The sequence below is a fragment of the Ceratotherium simum genome, chromosome 9 (assembly GCF_057802395.1).
Source record: "Ceratotherium simum simum isolate JZ-2026a chromosome 9, ASM5780239v1, whole genome shotgun sequence".
Taxonomy (NCBI): Eukaryota; Metazoa; Chordata; class Mammalia; order Perissodactyla; family Rhinocerotidae; genus Ceratotherium; species Ceratotherium simum.
The window spans coordinates 77,970,005-77,991,513 of NC_141908.1; the positions used below are offsets into that span (position 1 = coordinate 77,970,005).

Consider the following 21,509-nt stretch of genomic DNA (forward strand, 5'->3'; position numbering starts at 1 on the left):
TTTTAGGAATGCAAAGGGTCCAGTAAAGTACATTTTAATGGAAGTCGAGGGAAGAGACAATTTCAAGGAGGGCATGGTCGAGAGTGTCACAATACAGTTGTGTCTTATACAACTGAAAATCATACGTGACAGCAAGGACTTTGTGGGTCTGTGAGGGATACACTAATAAGTAGAGGGGTTTCCTAGGAGTGTATGGAAGCACAGAGGAAGAAGTTATCCAATCAAAGCAGGTGGGACTAGAGATGAGTTCCCCGTAGTAGAGGCAGCAGTGAAAATACTCAGATGCCAGAGGGCGTGGTATATTCCAAGAACTGAAGATAATTCAGTAAGGCTGAGGTTTAGAATTAACAGAGTTGGGGATGGTTAGAGACGAGACTTGAGAAGTAAGTAGGAGCCAGAGAATGAAGGGCCCAGCTATGTCGTGCTGTTCCATGTGAGGAGCCATTAAATGGTTTTAAACAAGGAGGTGGTAAATTCAGATTTTGTTTTTGTAAAGCTCGCTCTGAGGACACTATGTGACTAGATTGGAAGGAGGGCAAGACTTTTTTTTTTTAATGTTATAGTCTCCTGTCGCCACTCTGTCCCTGCTTTTTCCTACTCCCACCCCATACTCCCATTTCCTCTAGTCATTCTCTAAATGTTGGTGTCTATTAGGATTCCAGCATTGACAGTGAGGCTAATCAGGACAACAATGGTGCAGATGTGAGATGTTGGTGGAGGAAAGTGGACATATATTCGATCAGTTACTTAGCCAGGATTGACGGGAGATGGAAGAATCAGCAATAATTTTTCTAGCTTTGAGTATTTAGATGGATGATGGTGCTATTCACTGAGATAGAGAAACAGAGTGGAAAATGGATTTTAGAGGGACATAGTGAGTTAAGTTTTGGATGTGCTGAGTTTGAGGTGATTATGGGATGTCCAAGTGATCTTCAGACTCTATGGATCTAAAAGTTAGGACAGAGATGTGAGTTGGAGATAAAGATTTTGAAATCATCTGAATACAGTTGTTAATTGAGGCAGTCAGTGAATTACATGGCTAAGGGAGACTGTGTAGGGTGATAAGATAAGATGGTCAAGGATGGAGCCCTAAGGAATATCAATATATTAGAGATCAGTAGAGGAGGTAGAACCTATGAAAAGAGCAGCCAGAATGATAGGAGAAAAATTAAGGGATTGTGATACCAAGGGGAGAGAGCTTCAGGAAGAAAAACATGGTGCCAAATGCTACAAAGAGAAGAAATGAGAGGTATCCATTGGATTTCCATAGCAAAAGGCATTGGTGACCATGGTAAAAACATTGTGAATGAAGTTCTCATTGCAGAAGCCATTTTATAGAGGGGCAAATTTCACATTTCAGAGGACAGTTGCATATGATGGCAAGACCCAGGGTGTGACCATGAGAGAGTGAGAGCTGAAGTGGACTGGAGAAGCAGATTGTTGGAACTGAGGAGGTTGGCTGAGCTTGTTCACATGGCCACTAATGTCAAGGAAGCAACAGCTGTGATCCAGGTGCCCGAGTCTTTAGTGAATGATGGAGAGTGGCGGGGAGTTCCGTGGATGACAGTGAAAAGAGGCGTAGAGGAAGATGTACCTGGATGGCATGAAAGTCCAAGGGACAGGGGTGGAGAAGCAATGGTTTTGAAGTGGTATTGGGGAGTCAGGAGGCAGCTGACTCCACCTCACGGTCATCAAAGATATGAGCAAATTGTAGAAAAACCAGCATCCACCTGAGAATGCTGCAGGGAAGCAGTGAACTCGAGGTGTCATTTAAGGAATGGAGCCAGAAGGAAATTCACTAGTGGTTGGGTCGTAGAGAGTTTTTAAATCAGGAATGAGGAGTGAAGAGTGAACCATGAGAAGGGTTGGGAGAGGGAGGAACGATGGATGCTGGGTTAAATGAGAGGGCGTGCAAAGCAGTATGGCAATGAGCTCCCAAGGGGAAAAAGAAATAGTCAGAGAGCCTTGTACTTTGAGTAGTGACCACAGAAGACAGGATGGCAATCACAGTGAGGACAGCCTGTGTCGTATTTCTAATAGAACAATCCCAGGGATCACTGGTGAGTGGAAGGACTTGGGCTTCCCTGCTGGAGTTGGCTGATTGATCTAATTGTGTTTTTGAGGGACTCCTAGCCCAGATGGCACTAGCCCAGTGAAAATATTTTGTTCCCAAGAGCCTCACTGTGTTGGAAACAGGACTAACCCCTGGGGTATGTGAGCCTCTCTGGAAAGAGTCACCCACCATCTGGCTTGATGGTGACTGGGAAAGCACCACCAGACTGGGGCGTATAGTTGGTGCAGCTTCGGCAGTGCTGATGGAAGAGTTCAGGTTCTAAGGGACTTGAGAATGAGTAGGTGAGGTTAGTCAGCGCAGACTGCAGTTTTGAGAAGCGTGGCTGTGAAATACCAAACCTTAGGACTGCAGTGTTTTATTGTGTACAAATACATGTCGACGTCTGCTGAGACAGGGAGGAAAGGGATTGAGGAGCACGGAGGAGGGAGGCGGGTGTGACTCACAGATGAGAACAGTCCATCCCAGGGCCAGGAAAGGCATTTGAGCCTGCTGCTTAGAAGCCCCGTCTCTGGCTCGGCTGCCTCTTTCCTTCCCCGGCATGTTTTAACCGTCTTCTCTTGGGTTTCTCAGCATGGCGTAGTGGAGTCAGGCAGGTCTGAATTTGAGACCTGGCCCTGACTCTTTCTCAACATGTTTTTAAAGTTTCCTTGAGCCCTGTTTTTCTTATCTGTAAATCGTGGACAAGCGTATCTTCCTCACAGGGCTGTTTTGAGGATTACAAAAGGCGCTAGGTGTTCACTAAATGTTATTTTCCCTTCCTTTGGTCTCTGTCCCTCACCTGTCTCCATCTGCCTCTTTCTTTAGCACTATTACATTGAAAAACGTATGTTTAAGCCCATACTATGGCATCTTATCTTGTACCTGGAATTTGAGTCGGTTCTTTATATGTCTTTTCCATGAACATCTATATTTATAACCGATTGGAAGGTTTAAATGTTGGTATAGGAATTTTGTGCTTTGGCAGCTGAGTGATGTGATGAAGGGTAAAATGAACACTGTGTGTTTGAAGCACCAGGAAGAGAATCACTGGGAAGACTCATAGAACCAGTGAACATTTGAAGTGGGGGTCTCAAGAAAATTTTAACATTCTTTCACAGTTTGTGACCCTGATGTGGGACCTGCGTGGAAGCTACACGGCCACAGCTGTGCTGTGATGGGTACGCTCCCCAAGGTCCTGCTGTGGTCAGATCACGCTGCTCGTCAACTCGGCTCCAATGTTTCTAAGGCATTGTTAGCTCAGTGCAGGTCCTAGCATCTCTGAAGTTCCTAGTTTCCGATATGTAATGGAAAAAGTGGATTTATCCACACAGCTCTGCATCTGCTATTTTGCCTGTGTCCCCAGGAATGCTGGGGCTTTCTTTTCTAAACAGCCAGAACATGTTCCCAGTTGGCATAGGTCTTTGTAAACACTAGTGTTGGTGTTTGAATTCTCAATTGCCAGTGGCACTGGAAAATAGCAAAAGACACTTAGAATATTAAGCATTCTTTTTTTTCCTTAAGCTTCTATATTGGTGGGAACCTAATAATATCTTTGGTTTCTGTGCCTTATAGCCATGTGCAATATTTTAAAATTTGGGCTCAGAATATATTTTTGCTGTTGTTTTCGTCCTTCTTTCTTCTCTCTACTATTTATTTCTTATTCTCTTTTGATTTTTTTTTGTCTAATTTCTTTTGATCTCTCTCCCCTCTTAATCTATACTGTATATTTCCCTTGTTTTCAACTTTGAACCTAAGACTTTAAAAATAAATTTAAGAAGATAATGGTTGCTTTATTTCCTACTACCATCTAAGGATACATTTCCCAGTCTGGTCCTCTTGTGTTCTGTTTTTAAAAGGGTTTCATATCAGAGAGCCTGGAAAACTTAGGCACTTGTAAACCTTAGACTCGCATTTCCAGGTCAACTTTGATCTTATACGCCAAGTTCATTGGTGGGAAAGAAAATTAAATCTTTCACATCTAAATCAATAACTAGTGTTCCAAAGGAAACTTCAAAGTTTCCCTTTAGATATTTAAGGAAGGGTAATTCCTTCAGTATTAAAGAGATGAGGTGTCAGGAAAAGCCAGAATCCCTTTGTTTAGGACATGGTCTACTTATTTGACTTTCCTTGTCCTTTTTTCCCCTCTGAATGTAAAATCTTCATTTTTTTTGTCTCTCAGGAGACACTTTTACCAAATTCTTTCAGATGACTGTTTTTGATTTAGAGGAGAAATCAGCACATAGTGGCTCCACTCTGTTGAGATAGGGTGTTCATTCCTTCCAGCTTTTCATGTTTCAACTTCTGCGGGGCCTGGCGCACATCCACCACCAACACGTTCTTCACAGGGACCTGAAACCTCAGAACTTACTCATCAGTCACCTGGGAGAGCTCAAACTGGCTGATTTTGGTAAGCCGCCTCTCGAGTCTCTTTCTGGGCTGTGAACAATGATGCTTTTGTGTGCACATGTTTAAAGCATTGACTAGGCCTGGCCTTTGAAGAGTGGAGACCTGGGGAACGTGAGGCTTTGTGAGGATATCAAACTACCATATAGGAAGCGTTGAGGCAAGAAGCAGGGTGAGACTGGTATCTGCTTAGGATTCCATCAAGCCCCAGTCTCATCAGGTCCTAAAACTCGGGCACCCCTACAGCCTCACTGCCATTTTTTTTTTTTTTTTTTTTTTGTGAGGAGATCAGCCCTGTGCTAACATCCGCCAATCCTCCTCTTTTTTTGCTGAGGAAGACGGCCCTGGGCTAACATCTGTGCCCATCTTTCTCCACTTTATATGGGACGCCGCCACAGCATGACCTGCCAAGCAGTGCGTCGGTGCGCGCCCGGGATCCGAACCAGCGAACCCTGGGCCGCCGCAGCGGAGCGTGCGCACCTAACTGCTTGCGCCACCGGGCCGGCCCCCATCACTGCCATTTTTGATATAGAGACAGTTGTCAAGTGAACTGGACTTAGTAGGTTTCCCTAAATCTGAGTGGATGTACAATTTCTGTCTGAATAGGTCAAGGTTATCCCAGGATGGCAGGATAAAGAGGTTAACCCTAGATTGTAGGATAGACTTCTGCTGGAAGGAGGCTCTGAGACACTTGTTCCCGCTCACCTGTATATCTATACAGGTATGTCTATATGGGTACCTGAGGTTTTTATTCCCATCAAAGTGATGCAGGTGTCCCCTGAGTATCACTGTATCATTCCATTTTAGCACTTGTCACCGTTTATAATTATACACACACCACATATATATACTTGTGTGATGATTTTGTCTCCTCCACTACATTGTAGGCATTATGAGGGAAGCCTGGGTCCATTTTTGCTTAACATTGTATCCCTAGTGCCTGGTATCATAGTAGGTGCTCAACAAATATTTGTTGAAAAACTGGTTCCGTGTGAGCTGAGGAACCATACTTCTCTGTTTGAGAGAAGTCAGATGCTGGTACTAGGGCCACAGTACTTTATTCTGAGATAGTAGCTTTCGTCCAGATACGTAAGCATTTAACAGACATTCATTTATCAATTCCCCACAAAGTGAACTCATCTACTGAGATTTTTTCCAGCTATAAATGATGATATTCTCTGAAATAAGTAGCTGACTGACAAAAGTACTCTCATTTTGCAGAGGAGCACTTGAGAATGACTCATCTAAGGTCCTACTACACTTAGTAATTTGGATGAGCAATCCCATCCCTTTATCTACTAAACTGGGGGTTCCTGGACTGCAAAAATGGAAGGTGGCCATATAAGTTGTGAACTGAGTTCAGTTGCTGTTACAGAGGTGCAAAATTAAAGAGATATAAACACGCTGGACGCTTAACTTTCTCACACATAACAGTCTGACCTAAGCAGTCAGAGCTCATGGTGGCCCCATGGTGTCTTGGCACCTTCTGTCATGTGGCCCCACCATCCCTAGGCTGTTGTCCCAGCTGCATATTTCAAAATGGCGGCCACCTCCTTCTCATTACAGCCTGGAGGAAGGAGAAAAGGGAAGAGTGCTTAACTCCGCCATTCAGAGCATGGTCTGGAAGTTCACACATCACTTCTGTTTATATCATAGAGGCAAGAGTTTAGTCACCTCCCTACACTTAGCTGCCAAGAAGGCCACATCTCGCTGCAAAGTAGGCCGAAATTTGAGAAATTCACTTGATGGAGTGCTATACAAGGATCAAGATAGTTGAATAGCTTTTTAAAAGCACTCAAAGTTGGCGTATTATTTTGGAAATATTGTTTACTCTGCCAGTTATACTCTCCTTGGTAGAATACATCACTTTGGCTCTCCAGGAAGTCCCAGGACAATGACTTCTGTGCTTTTCCCCTTTGGTCAGGTCTTGCTCGGGCCAAGTCCATTCCCAGCCAGACATACTCTTCAGAAGTTGTGACCCTCTGGTACCGCCCTCCTGATGCCTTGCTGGGAGCCACTGAATATTCCTCTGAACTGGACATATGGTAAGAGCTGGTGCCAAGAAAATGTGAGTCATCCTACCCATGAGGGTTGCTTATCATATGTATTACATTTTTAATAATAACTCTAATGATACAATCACATTTATATACAGAAACATCAAGTGCTTTCAAATACATATCTCATTTGATTTTTGTAATCATTCTATGAGTTTTTACAGTTAAAGAAACTGAGACTCAGAGAGGTCTTGCCCAAAGTGTCTTCTGAATCCAATGCTCTTTCGACCACACTCCTCCTCCTAACTCCTAACTCTTCTCTTCAATCCTTTGTCTTCTCTCTTTGTCCTCAGAGAAACACACATACACCCCCAAACCACACACACACACAAACACACACACAAGTCTGCGCATGCATACCCACACATGCCCAAACACAGTTCAGAGCCTGGTGAAAAAAACATAAAGATTAAGATTCAGGGGACCTGATTTTCATGCCAGTTCTGTTTCTAATCAATTACTCTGGATTATGTTATCTTGAGAAGTCATATATCTTCTTTGTGTCTGTATTTCTCCATTTTAAAAATGAGAGTAACAAACTCTCCCTATGAGGGGTTAAATGGGACTATTGTTGGGGAGGCTCTTGGATTAACGGGATGCAGTAGTGAGTGTGGGATCTCAGGCACTCATCATCCTAGGGCAGTGGTCTTATGTTATCTGGATCTTATTCCTGGAAATATCCCAGCCGTTTGGGGACCACAGTTGGATGTGTGGTGACTTTGCAGTCACAGCCACCTCCACAAAGGTAACCAAGTATGGGGACTTCTTTCAATTCCTTACAAGGTCTTATACAAACAGAAGGCACAATAATAGATTTTTTAAAAATTAAACAGTATTCTATAAGGCTAACCTAAGCTTTTGGATTTCCCAAAGAATTGAGAAAGGCTGCAGAAATTTTCCTCCAGTGTATCTGTAGTCATTGATTTCCCAGTACCCAGTACTATTTCTAGAAATATAACCTGCTAGTCAAACCCTTCTGAAACTGTCAGCTCTCGCTGCTCTGCGCTGTCACTTCAAAGGCCTTCAGCAGGCTCTGGCTTTCTCAGCTCTTAATGATCACTTCCTAATTGTGCTTCACAGACAGATGAAACTTCTACTTATCACTTTTAAACTTTGATTTATTATGGAGAATTCAAAAATATATATAACATATTTATATGTCAGTGATTTTCAACCAGGGTCAATTTTGCTCCCAAGGGACATTGGCAATGTCTGAAGACACATTTTATTGTCACAGCTGGGTGGGGCGTGCCACTGGCATCTAGTGGGTAGAGGCCAGGGATGCTACTAAACATCCTATAATGCACAGGACAGCCCCGGCAACAAAGATTTATCCAGCCCAAAATGTCAATAGTGTCAAAACTTGAAACCTGATGTAGATTAAGCAATGTAATAAAGTGAACTCCGTGACCCCACTACCCGTTGTAACAACTAGAACTTAATCAGTACTGTCACCTCTACTTGTGTCCCTTTCCCATCAGCCTGCCCCTCCTGACTTTTTTTCTTGTCATCATTCCCTTACCCCTTTTAAGAATAATACTTTTATGTATTCTAAAAAATGTTGTTTTATTTTAACTGCTTTTGAGTTTTTATAAAAATGGTATTATATTGTTTTTAGTCTTCTGTGACTTGCTTTTTTTTCACTCAATATGTTTCTAAGATTCATCCATGTTGATCGCTGTAGCTACCCTTTATTTCCTGTCAATGAACATTTCAATTATTTAGTTTGTTTTTTGTTTTGTTTGTTTTCGCTATTACAAACATACTTGGTATGTGTATTTAAGGATTTCTCTAGGGGACTTTGGAGTAGATTTGCTGTGTCACAGGGTATGTGAATGTTTAACTTCATAAAATAGTGCTGAATTGTTTTCTGGAGTGATTGTACTCATTTATACACCAGCAGTGTGTTATAGTCCCTTATCCTCATCTGCACCAACTTTATAATAACAGATTTCTTAATTTTTGCTGATGAAGTGGGTAGAATGGTATCGTGTTGTGATCGAAATTTGCATTTCCCTAATTGCTAGTGATGTTGGACATCTTTTCATGGATTATTTGCCATTTGTGTTTTCTCCTCTATGAAATACCTGTTTGTCTCTTCCGTTTATTTTCTTTTGGTCTCTCTGTCTCTGTTTCTGTCTCTGACTGTCGGTCTCTCCCTATCTCTCCCTCCCTCCTTTTCTTTCTTTATTGATTTATAGGAATTCTTATAGTCTGTATACTAATCTTTTATCAGTTATGTGTGTTGCAAGTAGCCTCCCCCAGTTCACAGCTTATGTTTTCATATCTTTGTGTTGTCTTTTTGAGCAAAAGTTCTTAATTTTAATATTGCTGACCTTATCAATCTTTTCTTTTATGGTTAGCCCTTTTGTATCTTGTATATAGAATCCTTCTCTCCCTGAGGTCAGAATGATATTGTCCAATACATTCTTTTAAAATTGTAAAGTTTTCCCTTTCACTTTAAATCTTCAACACATCAGAAATGGACCTTTTCTATGCTAACCAATTGTCCCACCCCAATTTCTTCAGTGATCTGCCATGCCAAATCTCTCGTATATCAAGTTTCCATAAATGCATAAGTCTGTTTCTGGGCTCTTTATTCTGTTCCACTGGAGTCAATTTATCTATCCCTGTACCAGTGTCCCACTGTATTAATTTCTATAACTTTATAATAATACTTGATATCTGGTAGGACAAGTCTCCCCACTTACTTCTTCTTCTTCCTCAGGAGCGTCTTGGCTATTTTTCCCCTTTAATTTTTTGTATAAATTTTAGATTAGATGTTTCAAGTTTCATGAAAAATCCTAGTGGGATTTTCATTGGAATTGCATTGAAATTATAGAACACTTTGAGGATAATTAACACCTTTGTAATATTGTCTTCCAATTTTTAAACATGGTATATCTCTCTATCTGTTTAGTTCTCCCCTAATACCTCTCAGTAAAGTTTTACAATTTTCTCTCTAAGGTCTTACACGTCAAGAGCAAAAGTCCTTGTAAATCTATTTCTGTTGTTTATTGTTTCTTTTGGTTCTTGCATCTGGTATCTTTTTTCCACATGTGTTTGGTTGTTTTTGACAGTGATATGCTAATTTTCCAGAATTTCATTTGTGAGATTTTTTTGAGGCCTTGAATGAGGTGGATTCCCTCAGAGAGGATTTGCATTTGATTCTGTTAGGTACATTTTTTAAAAAAGAAATTTATTATTGTAGATTACATAAGTAGTGGTCTGCTACCCAGATCTTGATTTCTTAATACCATTTCTTATTAAAAAGAACTAGGACTTTTTGGAGAAATGGTCAATTCTAAGGCTGGAGCAGAGTAAGTACAAGATGAACCAGGAACATCTTGTTGGGCTGGAACATTTTTTTACAAAGTGATCAAAAAATGATGGGCATATGTCAAAAGGACATAGGAAGCAGCTTGAAGAGACTCCCACTGGCCAAAGCTGGTATAATTTAAGCGTCAAAGTAATAATAAGAGTAATGGATTATAATCCATTGAATAAAATAAGAATACATGAGTCCATACTGAAGATAAATAGCTAGACAGGTAGACAGATAAGAAAGGAAGCTTGGGGCCAGCCTGGTGGTGTAGTGGTTAACTTCGCACGCTCCGCTTCGGTGGCCCAGGGCTTGCAGGTTCAGATCCCAGCACAGACCGACACATCATTCATCAAGCCATGCTGTGGAGGCACCCCATATACAAAATAGAGGAAGATTGGCATAGATATTAGCTCAGGGACAATCTTCCTCAACCAAAAAGAGGAAGATTGGCAACAGATGTTAGCGCAGGGCCAATTTTTCTCACAAAAAAAAAAGGAAGCTCTTCCTTACAGTAGAATGCCAACAAATTATGGAATTAGAAAACCACTATTTTGCAATATAGTAGTAATTGGTTCAAACAAGAATCATCAATGCTAAACTAGAGGGAAAAGTTTGATGAGGAATAAGATATTTACATAGTCTCAAAGCACCTCTCCACAAAGTACCTCTTTGTTACTAATTACAAAGGAAAAAACAGTAACTTTATAGTAGAGAAACTTGGAAGACACCACCTTAACCAAATGATTAGAGTTAATATGATCAATAGTGGGACTGTCTGACATCAGGTGCCTCCTCATATGATGCACTGAGAAGGATACAATATCACTTATGTGGTTTTCCTGCAAAAAAAGCATAACCTGAATCAAATCATAAGGAAACATCAGATAAACAGTTTGAGGGACATTCTACAACATCACTACAACATCACTGGCCTATACTCTTTATTTTTTATTTATTTTGTGAGGGAGATCAGCCCTGAGCTAACATCCGTGCTAATCCTCCTCTTTTTTGCTGAGGAAGACCAGCTCTGAGCTAACATCTATTGCCAATCCTCCTCCATTTTTTTCCCCAAAGCCCCAGTAGATAGTTGTACGTCATAGCTGCACATCCTTCTAGTTGCTGTATGTGGGACGCGGCCTCAGCATGGCTGGAGAAGCGGCGCGTTGGTGCCCGCCCGGGATCTGAACCCAGGCCACCAGTAGTGGTGCGCACGCACTTAACCGGTAAGCCACGGGGCCGGCCCTGGCCTATACTCTTTAAAAGGTTGTCGGGAAGGAAAAATTTTCCTCTATCCTCTTAGGTTCAGTGGATGGGCCTGCAAAATACACTGACAAAAGACAGATTAACAGGATTAAAGCAAACAAATTTGATTTGATACTAAAAGCATTATGTGACATAGGGGAATTGGCTTCATAGAAAAGAGGAAAAATCCCCAAAGAAGCAGCTACGCTTAGAGGCTTTTATACCATTCTGACAAAGGACAATACATTTGTAGAGAAGTGACAAGACAAAGGAACAGGGTTTCTGCACTCTTTGGGAGCCGCAAATTGTAGGAAAGTAAATATATGGGGGACCCTAATGGTAGATAAGGGTTACTTAGCAAGTTTGTTTATGTAGATTCTTCTTGCTGCCATCTCTGTCTCTGGTGATAAGGTTGTTCTCCCCTCTGGGTATGGGAAGGTGGGGTCATCTTCACAAGGGGAATTTATGCCCTGCTTTCAAACGGATAGGGGGAGGTAGTAAGCTCATCCTATGTCTGCTTTTTCTCAATTGCCTTTAGCTTAAAATAATCCTTATGTCAGAATGGCATATTTTGGGCTGGCGTTTTCTGTTCCCCTACAGGGTCAAGGTTTTAAAAGGCAGAGAAACACTGAGGAACTGTTTCAGATTAAAGGAGATCAAAGAGACATGCCAACTAAACACAATGCATGGTCCTAGATTGGATGCTGGGATAAGTGGAGCCAAAGAACACTGCTGGGACAGTAGGTGAAGTTTAAATAGGGACTGTGGGTTAGAGAGTGGTATTAGATCAATGTTAAATTTTGATTTTGGTAATTGCACTGTTGTTATGTAAGAGAATACTTTTATTCTTAGAAAATACGCATGGAGTATTTAGGGGTGAAGAGTCATAGCATCTGCAATTTACTCTCCACTGCTTCAGAAAAAATAGATGATAGATAGATATACAGATAGATGGTAGATGATAGATAGATGAATAGATCGAGAGAGAGAGAGAAAATGATGAAATGAAAGAGTCAAAACGTTGGCAATTGGTGAATCTCTTTGAAGGGTATAACAGAGTTATTTCTACTATTGTTGCAATTTTAAGTTTGAAATTAGTTCAGAATAAAAAGTTAGCAAAAAATTGAGAAAAACCTGGTGTTTCATCAAAGATAGTGTAAGAAGCACTGGCCTAGTACATGATTGGTGTTTGCAATTATTTCATGGGTGTTCAAGAAGCATGCACATTCCTGAATTGTTGGGTACAGGTTTTTACAAACGTTCAAAAATTCAAGGTTGTTAATTGCGTTATCCAAATCTTCTTTACATCATTTTTGTCTGTTTAAACCTATCAATGAAAGGTGTGTTGAAATTGTTCACTATATTGTTGATTTGTCATAATTCTATCCATTTTTGCTTTATATTCTGTGAAGCTGTTTTCATTAAGTGCAATAAATTTAAAACTGTTCATTATTCCTACATGCACTTTAGGTCTTACTTTTGGAATAATTTTCCTTTCTTTTGAAGTAAATCTTTTAGAATTTCTTTAGTGGAGGCCTGTTGGTGGCAAACTCTGTTTTGGTTTCTTAAGATAAACTTTCACTGTTGAAAGGTAGTCTTGCTGGGGTATCATTCTAGACTGATGAGTATTTTCTCTCAGAACTTTGAAGACATCATTCCTACTTTGTCTTCCATTGCTGCTGTTGTGAAGTTTGCTTTTAGCATAATTGTCCTTCTTTTGCAGGTGATCTCTCACTTTCTCTGGATGTTTTTCTTTGTGTTCATGCAGTTTTCACTATTAGGCATCTAGTGTGGATTTCTTTTTACTTACCATACATTGTGCTTCTTCCAATTATGTATTCATGTCTTTCATCAGACATTTTCTTTTTGAATGTTGCCTCTGTTGCCTTCAGTGTTTCTGGAGCTCCAGTGAAAGGTTATTAGACTGCATCTTTCTATTATCCATGAATCTTATCTTCTCTCACATTTTCTGTCTCCTCAACTTTCTGTTCTGCATTCTGGGTCATTTCTTCCTGAGGCTTAGACCGGGTCACCCAGCCTAGTTCTGTAAGTCTCTCCTAAACGATGTATCCCTTACCTTTTTACTGCATATACAAATATATATATAATTCCATCAATAAGTGTTTGATTAACTTAACTGTGAATAATGATGACATAAAATAAAATTCAGTTACAAATTAAAATTATTGTCATTACTCTTATTCATTCCATTATTATTGTTGTTTTCCCAGTAAAACTCAAAAAGTAACATAGAAATAGAACAATAGGCATCTTCCATTGAGTTTCCTGTATTTGCTCACTCCCTACGTAATTGTTAGGTAAGGGGTGTTTACGCTGGGATACACTTTCTCCCATTTTTTCCCCCCTTTTCAGAGTGATAAGAAGAGAAGTGAGTAGGGAGAAGATTTCCAATTAACAAAGGAAGAAAAGGAAAAAAAATTCCTATTCTGCTAGGCCATGCAGCCCCATAGGGTACAAACTGAATGGCTTTGTAGGAGGCAGATGATGGTGGGTGAGCATTAGAGCCTTTGTCTTAAAGAAACTGATTATAACACAGTAGTGCATGAGCTTCTTATTCACACTGAGCCCTGATAGCAGCGGTGCCAGTGGGGGGCCCAGAGCAGATGGTGAGATTATGGAAAATGTACAAGTGGGACAGATCAGTTATTCCTAGTGCTTACACCACATTCTCTTATCTCCCAACATCTTTTTTCTCTCTCTGCTACCTTTTCGGACCTTAAAAGATTCCATTAGCAAATTCAGTGAGAAAAACGCAATGTTTTAGGGTGATTACACTGGTTCTTTTGTTTGTTTTTACTTTTTTGTATTGTGTTAACATATACATGACATAAAATTTACCATTTTAACCATTTTCATATGTACAATTCAGTGACATTGAGCACATTCACACTGTTGTGCAACCATCGCCACTATCCATCTCCAGAACTTTTCATCATCCCAAAGGAAAACTCTGTCCCTACTGAAAAGTCACTCCCTATTACTCCTTCCCATCATCCCCTGGCAACCACCATTCTACTTTCTGTGTCTACAAATGTGACTACTCTAGTACCTCAAATAAGTGGGATCATACAATATTTGTCCTTTCATGTCTGGCTTATTTTACTTAGCATAATGTTTTCAAGGTTCATCTATGTTGTGGTAAAGTGGGTTTTAAAGAAGGATTTATTGGGAGTGACGTCAGCATCATGGCAGAGTGAGCTGTCCTCTTTGTCTCTCCCTCCTTAAGTTATAACTAAATGGACATTCAGTAGCCAACAGAGGATTCCCACACAGCACAACAAAATGCCTGGGAGATCCATGCAGCTATACATCTGAAGGTGGGTGGACTGAATCCCCAGAAAGCAGTGGAACTAGGTGAGCACACCCCTTCTGCTCCCTGGCAGCAGTGAGCCAAGTCTTGGAGCCTCACACAGAGGCCAGAAGCAACTGTAAGAGGAGGCGAGGGCAGCCTGGCATGGTAGCCCTGAGTGTTAGCCCAGCCTGCGGGAGCACCCACTGCCGCACAGTGGCCCCGCCCATGGGCACACTACCCATTGAGTGGTGGCAGCTCAGCCCCCATGAAGTTGCCCCACACTCCAAGCACAGTGGCTCAGCCAAACCACCTGCAAGTGCAGGACCAGCCTGCACCTGCGCAACCCACGTGCTGAGCGCAGAAGCTCCACCACCATGAAAACGACCTACCGAGTGGCTGTGGCCAGCCCATGCAAACCAAGGGCAGCCATACCTGCACAACTTCCAGCAGATGTGGCAGGATCAGAAGCACAGCTCCTGGCTCCCCTCCAGCAGTGGCAGGTGGAATTTGTGACCTGATATTACCACAAATGCACCGGCAAAGGATCAGTTCATCAAACACCATGAAAAACTCTAGTAACACTTCAGAACGGAAGTAAAATGACAAGTCTCCAGAAACCAACCCTGATGAAGTCACAGAAATTTATAATCTAAATGACAGAGAATTTAAAATAGTGGACATAAAGAAACTCAACAAGTAACAAGAAAACTCAGAGAGACAGTTCAATGAGCTCAGGAATAAAATTAGTGAGCAGAGGGAATACTTCACCAAAGAAATTTAAGCTCTTTAAAAAAACGATACAGAAATTCTGGATATGAAGAACACAATTAATGAGATAAAAAATAACCTAGAAACTATAAAAAATAGAGCTGACATTATGGAGGACAGAATTAGTGAATTAGAGGCCAGGAATCTAGAAATGCTTCGGTGGAAGAGGAGAGAGAACTAAGATTTTTTTTTAAAAATGAAGAAATTCTTCGAGAAATATCTGACTCAATTAGGAAAAACAAGATAAGGATTATAGGTATACCAGAGGGAGGAGAGAGGGAAAAAGGAGCAGAGAACTTGTTCAAAGAAATAATAGCTGAGAACTTCCCAAAGCTGGGGAAGGAACTGGACTTACAAGTACATGAAACCAATAGAATTCCTAATTACATCAATGCAAAAACACCTTCTCCAAGGCATGTAATAGTAAAACTGGCAAAAGTCAATGACAAAGAAAAAATATTAAGAGCAGCAAGGCAGAAGAAATAATCTACAAAAGAACCCTTATCAGGCTTTCAGTGGATTTCTCAGCAGAGACCTTACAGGCTAGGAGAGAGTGGAATGATATATTCAAAATACTGAAAGACACAAACTTCCAGACAAGAATACTCTATCCAGTAAAACTATCCTTTAGATATGATGGAGAAATAAAAGCTTTCCAGGATAAACAAAAGCTGAGGGAGTTCATTGCCACTAGACCTCCCTTACAAGAAATAATGAAGGCAGCCCTCCTACCTGAAACAAAAAAACAAAGGTTTAAAAAAGGTTTGAGCTAGGAGATAAATAGACAGACAAAATCTGCAGAAAACTGCATCTCTCTATGAGAACAGGTTAGCAAACACTTAATTATAACATAAAAGATAAAGGGAAGGAAGGCATCAAAAATAACTTGAACACTTCAATTCAGTCACAAAATCACAACACACAAAAGAATAATTTTGACAATAACTCAGAGGGGAAGAGGAAAGGGATAGAACCTGCTTAGGCTAGTGGAGATAAGAGGCTATCAGAAAATGGACCATCTCATCTGTGAGATCTTTTATGTAAACCTCATGGTAACCACTAAACAAAAAATCAGAGCAGAGGCACAAATCATAAATAAAGAGAAAACTGAGAAAATCATCACAAGAAATCACCAAACTGAAATGGCAGTCAGAAATACAAGAGAAAAGAAACAATGGAAATATAGAACACCCAGAAAATAAAAGATAAAATGGCAGTATTAAACCCTCATATATCAATAATCACTCTAAATGTAAATGGATGAATTCTCCAATCAAAAAACACAGAGTAGCTGGATGGATTAAAAAGCAAGACCCAACAATATGCTGCCTTCAGGAAACACATCTCAGCTCTAAAGACAAACATAGGCTCGGAGTCAAGGGATGGAAGATGATACTCCAAGCAAATGGCAAACAAAAGAAAGTAGGTGTTGCCATACTTATATAAGACAAAGCAGACTTCAAGATAAAAAGGGCAATGGAGACAAAGAAGGGAAGTATATAATGATAAAAGAGACATTCCACCAAGAGGACATAACACTTATGAATATATATGCACCCAACACAGGAGCACCAAAGTATATAAAGCAACTATTAATAGACCTAAAGGGAGAAATTGACAGCAACACAGTAATAGTAGGGGACCTCAACACCCACTTACATCAATGGATAGGTCATCCAGGCAGAAGGTCAACAAGGAAACAGTGACCTTAAATGAAATACTAGACCAAATGGACTTAATAGATAAATATAGAACGTTCCATCCCCAAAGAGCAGAATACACATTCTTCTCAAGTGCACATGGAACATTCTCAAGGATAGACCGTAAGTTGGGAAACAAGGCAAGCCTCAATAAGTTTAAAAAGATTGAAATCATATCAAGCATCTTTTCCGACCACAATGCTATGAAACTAGAAATCAACTGTAGGAAGAAGGCTGGGAAAACCACAAATATGTGGAGACTAAACAACATGCTACTGAACAACCATTGGATCAATGAAGAAATCAAAGGAGAAATCAAAAAATACCTGGAGACAAATGAAAATGAAAATACAACATACCAACTCTTATGAGATGCAGCAAAAGCAGTGCTAAGAGGAAATTTATAGCAATACAGGCCTAACTCAACAAAGATGAAAAATTTCAAATAATCTTAAACTACACCTAACAGAACTAGAAAAAGAAGAAAAAACCAAGCCCAAAGTCAGCAAAAGAAGGGAAGTAATAAAAATTAGAGCAAAATAAATGAAATAGAGACTAAAAAAAAAAACAGTAGAAAGGATCAACGAAACTAAGAGCTGATTCTTTGAGAAGATAAACAAAATTGACAAACCCTTAGCCAGACTCACTAAAAAAAAAGAGAGAAGCTGCAAATAAATAAAATTAAAAATGAAAGAGGAGAAATTACAATGGATACCACAGAAATACAAAGGATTATGAGAGAATACTATGAAATACTATATGCCAACGAATTAGATAACCTAGAATAAATGGATAAATTCTTAGACTCATACAATCTCCCAAAACTGAATCAAGAAGAAATAGAAAATCTGAATAGACCAATCACAAGTAAAGAGATTGAAACAGTAATCAAAAACCTCCCAAAAAACAAAAGTCCAGGACCAGATGACTTCTCTGGAGAATTCTACCAGACATTCAAAGAAGATTTAATACCTATCCTTCTCAAACTATTCCAAAAAATTGAAGAAGACAGAACACTTCCTAACACATTCTATGAGGCCAACATTACCCTGATACCAAAACTAGGCAAGGACAACCCAAAGAAGGAAAATTACAGGCGAACATCACTGATGAAGCTAGATGCAAAAATCCTCAACAAAATATTGGCAGACCAAATACAGAAATACATTAAAAGGATCATACACCATCATCAAGTGGCATTTGTACCAGAGACACAGGGATGGTTCAACATCTGCAGATCAATCAATGTGCTACACCACATTAACAAAATGAGGAATAAAAACCACATGATCATCTCAATAGACACAGAAAAAGCATTTGATAAGATCCAACATCCATTTATGATAAAAACTCACAATAAAATGGGTATAGAAGGAAAGTACCTCTACATAATAAATGCCATATATGACAAACTCACAGCCAACATCATAGTTAACAGTGAAAAACTGAAAGTCTTCCCTCTGAGAACAGGAACAAGACAAAGGTGCCCATTCTCACTCCTCCTATTCAGCATAGTACTGGAGGTTTTGGCCAGAGTAATTAGGCAAGAAAAAGAAACAGAAGATCTATTCAGATTCCCTATTTCTTCTTGATTCAGTTTTGGGAGATTGTATGAGTCTAAGAATTTATCCATTTATTCTAGGTTATCCAATTTGTTGGCATAAAGAACAATGGTTACACCTAGAAAACATCTTTCATCTTTCAAACTTAAGGTGCATAGACTTATTTTCTTACCAATGCATTGATATTTATGGTATTTATGGATATTCCAGATACTGAAATATAATTGATTTAGGAATTTTGTTTGTCTTCTAAATGTGTGCATGTAGGCACCAACCATACAAATGCAAATTGGGAATTTCAGCCAGATATTAGCATTTTATTCCATAACACAAACTTCTTGTACTACTTTGTACAACTTGCATAATAGTCTTAATGTCCAGCTTTCTCTAATATATTTTACAAATTGTGTACACTCTCCTAGTGAAGTAGAAGATAAAGGACACTAAGAAACTGTGTAAGGAAAGGACTTCCTTCTTGGTTCCCCACAGCCACTGGTATGAAAAGACAACAAGCTTTTTCTAGCCAAAATGGAAAGGGAGAAGTGAAACTCTCGCTATTTGTGGATGACATGATTCTATATGTAGAAAACCCTGAAGAATCCACTAGAAAGCTATTAGAAATAATCAACAACTACAGCAAAATGGCAGGGTACAAAATCAACTTACAAAAATCAGTTGCATTTCTATACACTAATGAACTAGCAGAAAGAGAAGCCAAGAATACAATTGCATTTACAATAGCAACAAAAAGAATAAAATATCTAGGAGTAAATTTAACCAAGGAGGTGAAAGACCTATACAATGAAAACCATAAGACAGTATTGAAAGAAATCAAAGAAGATATAAAAGAATGGAAAGATATTCCATGCTCATGGATTGGAAGAATAAAAATAGTCAAAAGGTCCATATTACCTAAAGCATTCTACGGATTCAATGCAATCCCAATCAGAATCCCAATGACATTCTTCATGGAAATAGAACAAAGAATCCTAAAATTTATGTGGAACAACAAAAGACTTTGAATAGCCAAAGCAATCCTGAGAAAAAAGAGCAAAGCTGGAGGCATCACGATCCCTGACTTCAAAATATACTGTACAGCTACTGTAATCAAAATAGCATGGTACTGGCACAAAAACGGACACACAGATCAATGGAACAGAATTGAAAGCCCAGAAATAAACCTACACATCTATGGACAGCTGATCTTTGACAAAGGAGCCAAGAACATACAATGGAGAAAGGAATGTCTCTTCAATAAATGGTGTTGGGAAAACTGGACAGCCACATGCAAAAGAATGAATGTAGACTATTATCTTAAACCATACACAAAAATTAACTCAAAATGGATTAAAGACTTGAATGTAATACCTGAAACCATAAAACTCCTAGAAGAAAATATAGGCAGTACCCTCTTTGACATCAGTCTTAGCAGCATCTTTTTGAATGCCATGTCTACTCAGGCAAGGGAAACAAAAGAAAAAATAAACAAATGGGACTACATCAGACTAAAAAGCTTCTGCAAGGCAAATGAAACCATGGACAAAATGAAAAGACAACCCACCAACTGGGAGAAGATATTTGCAAATCATATATCCAGCAAGAGGTTAATCTCCAAAATATATAAAGAACTCATACAACTCAACAACAACAAAACAAACAACCTGATCAAAAAATGGGCAAAGGATACGAACAGACATTTTTCCAAAGAAGATATACAGATGGCCAACAGGCACATGAGAAGACGTTCAACATCGCTAATCATTAGGGAAATGCAAATCAAAACTACAATGAGATATCGCCTTACACCTGTCAGAATGGCTATAATTACCAAGACAAAAAATAACAAATGTTGGAGAGGATGTGGAGAAAAGGGAACCCTCATACACTGCTGGTGGGAATGCAAACTGGTGTAGCCACTATGGAAAACAGTATGGAGATTTCTCAAAAAATTAAAAATAGAAATACCATGTGATCCAACTATCCCACTACTGGGTATTTATCCAAAGAACATGAAATCAACAATTTGAAGAGGTTTATGTACTCCTATGTTCTATTCACAATAGCCAAGACGTGGAAGAAACCCAAGTGCCCATCAACTGATGAATGGATAAAGAAGGTGTGGTATATATGTGCAATGGAATACTACTCAGCCATTAAAAAAAAAGACAAAAATCATCCCATTTGCAGCAACATGGATGGACCGTGAGGGTATAATGTTAAGCAAAATTAGCCAGACAGAGAAAGGCAAACACCGTATGATTTCACTCATATGTGGAAGATAAACTCATGGATAAAGAGAACAGATTAGTGGTTACCAGAGGGGAAGGGGATGGGGGTTGGTGGGCGAAAGGGGTAAAGGGGCACATATGTATGGTGACAGATAAAAATTAGACTATTGGTGGTAAGCGTGATGCACTCTACACAGAAACTGATATACAATAATATACACCTGAAATTACACAGTTATAAACCAATATGACCTCAGTAAAATAATTGAAAAATAAATAAAATAAGGAGAGATTTATTTTGGAACACAAGTCCTCTATTCAAAACCGACTTCAGGCAGCTGCTAGTTTTAGGACTACAACAAGTTGTCTCTGCCTGAAAGATCCTTTGCAGTTAGATTTCTTGCTGCAAACTTCCAAATATAAAGAGTGGCTCTGGGAAAAGCAAGTGGAAGTACCGTGTCCCTGCCATACAGTATGTTGTTCTGCATTAACTTCAACAGCGAAAAACAAAAAACTAATTCATTTCTCCCAACATTTTTATGTGCTTCTTGCACCTCCAAAAACCTAAAACTCCTGAGATAGTTTATTTCCCCAGAAATTGCCTAAGGAATTTGAGGAATCCTTTTCTCTCTTATAGTTTATTTCCCCAGAAATTGCCTAAGGAATTTGAGGAATCCTTTTCTCTCTTATAGAAGAATTTGTTCATGCTCAGAATAGAGCAAAGTTTAGGAAGAGAGCCAGAAAATGCAGAAAACACATAAGCTGTTTCCTCTAACTTGACTGAAGACCACAGTTGGAGCAATAAAATGACCCAGTGCATCTCTCCTTTCTGGAAGGCAATCATCATGGTTTGATGCT

General features: G+C 39.5%; 1 protein-coding gene across 5 annotated transcripts in view; it reads left to right on the forward strand.

Moving 5' to 3' along the window:
• CDK15 (cyclin dependent kinase 15) overlaps positions 1–21,509 on the forward strand; it is a 90,888-nt gene that overhangs the window by 22,139 nt on the left and 47,240 nt on the right. For all 5 annotated transcript variants that reach the window (XM_087435623.1, XM_014784744.2, XM_087435620.1 and 2 more), the window contains exons 7-8: positions 4,337–4,460; positions 6,381–6,501. In XM_087435623.1, the coding sequence (XP_087291749.1) occupies positions 4,337–4,460; positions 6,381–6,501 (245 nt within the window). The remainder of the gene's footprint in view (positions 1–4,336; positions 4,461–6,380; positions 6,502–21,509) is intronic.